Source organism: Lathyrus oleraceus, chromosome 2 (genome assembly GCF_024323335.1).
Source record: "Lathyrus oleraceus cultivar Zhongwan6 chromosome 2, CAAS_Psat_ZW6_1.0, whole genome shotgun sequence".
Lineage (NCBI taxonomy): Eukaryota > Viridiplantae > Streptophyta > Magnoliopsida > Fabales > Fabaceae > Lathyrus > Lathyrus oleraceus.
In genome coordinates, this window is record NC_066580.1 from 419,008,916 (window position 1) to 419,015,159 (window position 6,244).

At 36.7% G+C, this 6,244-nt stretch overlaps 1 protein-coding gene across 1 annotated transcript; it reads right to left on the bottom strand.

The window, feature by feature from the left end:
- Nucleotides 1–5,263: 5,263 nt before the first annotated feature.
- On the bottom strand, nt 5,264–5,782 carry LOC127123511 (RING-H2 finger protein ATL79). The gene has a single exon (XM_051053721.1). It carries the CDS (start codon nt 5,780–5,782, stop codon nt 5,264–5,266), a length of 519 nt encoding a protein of 172 aa, XP_050909678.1.
- Nucleotides 5,783–6,244: the final 462 nt, after the last annotated feature.

Below are 6,244 nucleotides of genomic sequence, written 5' to 3' on the forward strand. Positions count from 1 at the left end.
AAGTATAGCATGAAATAGATGGAAAAAAACTATATAAATGAATTATTTTAAAAAAAATAATAGTTGAAAAACATGATAGCAAAGAATACACAAACTAATATATGTTTGAAAAAATAGTGATTGTAAACCGTTCACCTGTTAGAACTTGTGATTCGAAGTTCTGATTAAGAGATAGCATTCGACTAGGTCAAAGCAGCTAGTCGAACTTGTCATAGTCAGTTGTATTCGACTCAGTCGAATACAGCATATAGTAGTCTCGAAATGTAATAATTTTCTATTTTATATTTTGTTCATTTTGGGCTTGGGTCGGTTTGTATAGTTTGGGCATAGGCCTTAATTGGCTATATAAAAAGTCTTGTATGATGTAAACACAACAACACTCAATCCTAATTTTTATAATTTAGTTTACATTTTTCTCTCTTTTCTCTCTTCTTCTTCTCTGTCTTTTATCTTTCTTGAAAACTTTTGTTCCAACAAATTGGTATCAAGGAGCTCGATTGCAATTTAGAGAGAATTTGTAATAGCAAACGGAACAACAACATCAATGAAATTTCCAACGAATCTACCGATTTTCAAAGGGAAAAACTATGAACGGTGGGTTGCACAGATGAAGGTCATCTTCAGATTTCAAGATGTGTCTAAAATCGTGAACGATGGAGTATCAACATTGGAAGAGAATGCAGATGATGCTCAGCAAGTTGCGCACAAGAAACGAAGAAAGAAATATGGAAAATGTTTGTTCTTGATTCACCAATATATGGATTCTAATGTGTTTGAGAAGATAATCAAAGAAGAAACTGCGAAAGGAGCATGAGATAAGTTGTAGACTTTGAGAAAGCAATTTGAGATGACTCAGATGAAGGAAGACTTATCAGTCTCGGAATATCTTTCACGTGTGGTACTGCTAACGAATCAGAGGAAGTCGTGTGGTAAATTAATCAACAATTTGCAGAACATTGAGAAAGTGTTGAGATCTATGATTGCAAAGTTTGGTTACATTGTAGTGTCAATTGAAGAGTCCAAGAACCTAGCTGAGATGAAGTTAGAAGAACTCAGAAAGGGAGAAGGTGGCTAAACAGGCACTACAAGTAAGATTCATCAAGAAATTTGGGAAAGAGAGGTGTAAGAATCTTGCTAATGATGAGAAAGCAAGAAAGAGCTCAAAGAATCACTATGATTTGACTAAGAAAGTCATGGGCAACAAGTATTTTAGGAAGAAAGTTGACATGAAGGACCTACAATGTTACAATTTTCGAGGATTGGGTCACTATGCTCGAGATTGTCGAAGAAAGAAGGAAGAACGAGCGAAAGATAATGAGGAAGTGCGGTATGCACATGCCGAAGACAGTGATTCTTATGATGCGTTAATCATGGCCAAAACTCAGTCGAACACTGAGAAAATTAACATTTGGTACCTAGATTTAGGATGCAGTAACCACATGACTGTAAATAAAACCTATTTCACCAAAATAGATGAATCAATCAAGAAAGTTATAAAATTTGCAGACGGAAGACACATCACATCAGGTGGAAAAGGAGATCTTTATGTTGTCAGGAAGGATGGTCGAAAAGCCAACATCACCGATGTGTTGTATGTACCATTAATGATAAGTAACTTGATAAGTGTAGGTCAATTACTTACAAAAGTGTACAACATGAATATAGAAAAGAATCATATGAACGTGTATCATAGTGATGGCAGGCTGATTCTGAAGGCACCCTTAGCAAACAACATGACCTTCAAAGTAGAGATCGACCTAGTTGATCACAAGTGTCTTGCTTTAACTGCAGAAGAAGACAATAATTGGATATGACATCATAGGTATGGACATCTAAACTTTAGAAGTTTACGTATGCTCAACCAGAAGAAGATGGTGTATGGCTTACCTAGGGTGAAGGAGCCAAGTTAGATGTGTGACGAATGTTGCAAAGCAAAGCAGGCTAGGAAAGCATTCAAGCATGACTTGACAATGAGGTCGAAGGATAAGCTAGAGTTAGTTCATTATGATGTGTGTAGCCCATTTGAAGTGATGTCGAATGGAGGTAACTAGTACTTACTAACCTTTATAGATGAATTCATTATGTATATGTGGATTTATCTTATTGAAAGGAAGAGTGAGGTATTCACACAGTTCAAGCAGTTCAAATGATATGTCAGAAAGCAAAATGGATGCAAGTTGAAGAAATTGAGAACTGATGGTGGTGGTGAATACACCTCTCGAGAATTTGCTATAATTTGCAGTGAGGGAGGTATAGAGCATGAGTTCATTTCACCCTATACACCTCAAGATAATGGCATAACTGAGAGGAAGAATCAAAGTATACTAAACATGACTAGGAGCATGTTGAAAGCTAAATATATGCCAAAGAGATTTTGGGCTGAAGCAGCTTCGATAGCAGTATACATACTAAATAGATGTCCAACCAAGAAGATGGTTGAGAAGATTCCCTATGAGGCTTGGACATGTGTGAAGCCGAATTTTAGTTATCTTAGAGTGTTTGGATCAATGTGCTTTCAGGCATATACCTGAACAATTACAAAAGAAACTAGATGATCAAAGTCAGGCTATTGTGCTCATAGGTTATCATTCGACTGGTGCATACAAATTGTATTCATCAAATGATGATAAATTAGTGATCAATCGAGATGTTCTAGTGGATGAAAGTAAAGGGTGGGATTGAAGTCAAGGGTCAGTTAGACAGCAGTCAGATATAGCCACAACTGTGTTTGAAGAAGACCAACAAACTAAAGTCCCAACAAATTGAAATGAAGAACCACCTGAGCAAAATGTTAGAAGATCGACTAGAGAAAGAACTGAGTCGACAAGGCTAGCTGGATATGAGAGATTTCCATATCAAGCAGTCGATGCAGATGGTGACTTAATAGAAGAAGAGATGATGATGGCTGAAGCAGAACCAATCATTTTGGATCAAGCCATGAACGATTCGATTTGGGTAGCAGCCATGAAAGAAGAACCCATGTCAATCGAGAAGAACAAGACCTTGGATCTTGTCGAAAAGTCAGCCAAGAAGCCAATTAATTTAAAGTAGGTTTACAAGCTGAAACGAAGGCCGAATGGAGAAATTTCCAAGTATAAGGAAAGACTAGTGGCGAGAGGTTTTTGCAAAAACCTGGTATTAATTTCGATGAATTCTACGCACTTGTTGCAAGGCTGGAGACAATCAGAATTGTTGTATCGACAGCAACATACAAAGGATGGAAGATACACCAGTTGGATGTAAGATCAGCATTTCTGAATGGGTCTTTGAAAGAAGAAGTCTATGTTAGTCAACCACCAGGATTTGAAATCAAAGGGCAGGAGTTGAATATGTACAGATTGAAGAAAACTCTTTATGGTTTGAAGCAAGCTCCACGAGCTTGGAATAAGAGAATAGATAGATTCATGATCAAAGTAGGTTTCACAAAGTGTGTCTCTGAACATGAAGTGTATGTCAACGATGCAGACAGGGTCAGTCGAATCATTATATGCTTGTACGTAGATGATTTGTTGATTACAGGTGTAGATGAAGTCGAGATAAGAAAAGTCAAGTTGAAGTTGATGCAAGAGTTTGAAATGTCCGACCTAAGGAATTTGTCATATTTATTATGGATAGAGTTTAAAGACACTGGAGGAGGAGTGTTCTTGCACCAAAAGAAGTATGCCCAAGATATCCTAAAGAGATTCAAGATGAGAAACTATAATGCAGCTGTTACGCCATTAGACACTATAGCAAAGTTGAGGAAGCAGATAAATGATGAGTTTGTAAGTGTGACATTGTACAAACAAATAATTGGATCCTTGATATCTTTGTAATACCGGGCCAGACATTTGTCAAAGTGTCAGATTGTTAAGTAGATTCATGGAGAACCCGGGAATGTCATCCCACTGCAGTTAAGAGGGTGTTGACATATATAAAGGGTACGATTGATCATGGTGTGCCGATGTCGAGGCAGACAAAGACCAACATAGATGCTGAAGTATATGGATACACTGATTCAGATTTCAGTGGAGCTCAAGACGAAAAGAAGAGTACTTCAGGATACATACTCATGAGTGAAGGCGCTCCAATCTCATAGAGCTCAAGGAAGCAAAACATTGTGGATTTATCATCATGTGAATCTGAGTACGTGGATGCATCATATGCAACATGCCAAGTAGCATGGATAGAGATGTTGCTCGAAGAGCTCAAGATAATGGAACATAGGAAAATAAAGTTGTATGTCGACAATAAGTCAGCTATCGACCTAACGAACCATCCAGTGTGTCATGATCGAAGTAAGCATATAGAAAGGAGATATCATTTTCTGATGGATCAAGTCAACAAAGGAAATCTTGAACTTGAGCATTGTAAGACAAAAGTGCAACTAGTTGACATACTCACCAAACCCCTAAAGAAAGTCAGGTTCGACGAGTTGAAGAGAAGCATCAGGATGAGAAGTCTCGAGAACATGAATTATGGGGGTGTTAGAAGTTGTAATTCAAAGTTCTGATTAAGAGTTGGCATTCGACTAGGATGAGGCAGCTTGTCGAAGTTTGCATAGTCAGTTGTATTCAACTGAGTCAAATACAGCATATAGTAGTGTCGAAATATAATAATTTTGTATTTTACATTTTGTTCGTTTTGGGCTTGAGTCGGTTTGAATAGTCTGGGCATGGACCTTAGTTGGTTATATAAAGGGTCTTGTATGATGTAAACACAACAACACTCAATCCTAATTTTCAAATTTCAATTTAGAGTTTTCTCTCTTTTTCTTCTCTGTCTTTTATCTTTCTTGAAAACTTTTGTTCCAATATCACCCAAACCAAACTGAACCAACTCGGTTAATTTGGTTCGATTTTATTTTTGAAAAATACTAAAAATCGAATCAAACCAAATCGAAGAGATATTGTCGGTTCAAATACTTTTTTTTACCCAAAACCAATCCAAACTAAATTGATTAGACCCTTAATCTGTTGGATTTGTTTTTTACAACTATTTTGTGACAAAAAATATTTTATCTACCATATTTTTTTTTATTTGACTAGTAAAATACATATGAAATTAAATGGATGAGGTTAATATAACAATTTAAAATATTGCATAAAATTAATCATTAAAAATAACTTACAAAGGATATTATGATAGCTAAATAGTATGTACATGAAAAATTTAGCACGTAGGAGTATATATATTGCAATAACGATGCATGTTTTGATATTGCTAAATTAGTTGTGTATGTACTTTGCCGGTATGACTCCTGAAAATCACCATAATCAAAATCTCACCATCGCAGCAATCCACTTTGCCTGACAGGACCTAGTGGAGCCATATTCATATCTATGCTGCGATGATTTGCACTCATCGCCGGCAAAGGGGCAGCACCGGCACCAGCGCGACAAATAGGGCAACTCGAATGCGAACGGAGCCACATGTCAATACAATGCACATGAAAAGAGTGCAAGCACTCCGGCATAGTCTTCAACTCATCACCCTCCTCAAAATCTCCCAAACAAACAGCACAGGTGCCGCCTTCGCCTTCATCATCCGAAACCACGTCAACTTTATTTCTCTTATGATACATGTGTGTTGGAATTAGGTGTACTATTGATGAGGATGCCCTTTCGCCGAGGCTCGGTGTTGCGGCCAACGGCGGTGGTTGTGGGGGGTTTTGATCTGCCGTGGTGCTTTGGTGGTGACAAAACCAAATGGTCAGGACACGATACATTGAGACAACAACAAATATTGCTGAACCCGCGACAATAAGTAGGACAATAACGTTGTGATCATCGTCATTTTCCATAAATCAATGATCATGTGACAGAAGAAAGAAAGAAATGGCAATATTGATATAAATTACAGTTTATCAGAGGTGACAAAGCCGGCCAAAGACACGAAATTAATCTTAAATATATTATGTACCATTCATTATTAACGTTTTTTCCCCGTTTTCTTGATTTAGGAACAATAGAAACAAAAATGTGATTTTACTATTGATTAGTTAATTAGAATTGGTAGGAAATTCATGAAATTGAATGAATAAAAAATCAACAGAAAAGGCAGATTCGCAATAAGGATAAGGATGATGATGATATTCTTCTCTCTAATAGAGTACTAAAAAATAACATCTCCATCTTCCGTGAATATTTTACTTCTATGGAAGTGCTAATGAAGTATACAATCAAGTTCTAAGTCAAATTACTTGCATTAAAAGTTTCTCTTTGTTGACTGAATGGAAATTTTACTTGTGAGTTTTAATTAATAA

Coding starts and splice junctions, on each gene's coding strand:
- LOC127123511 (XM_051053721.1), bottom strand. CDS start 5,782: ATGGAAAATGACGATGATCACAACGTTATTGTCCTACTTATTGTCGCG.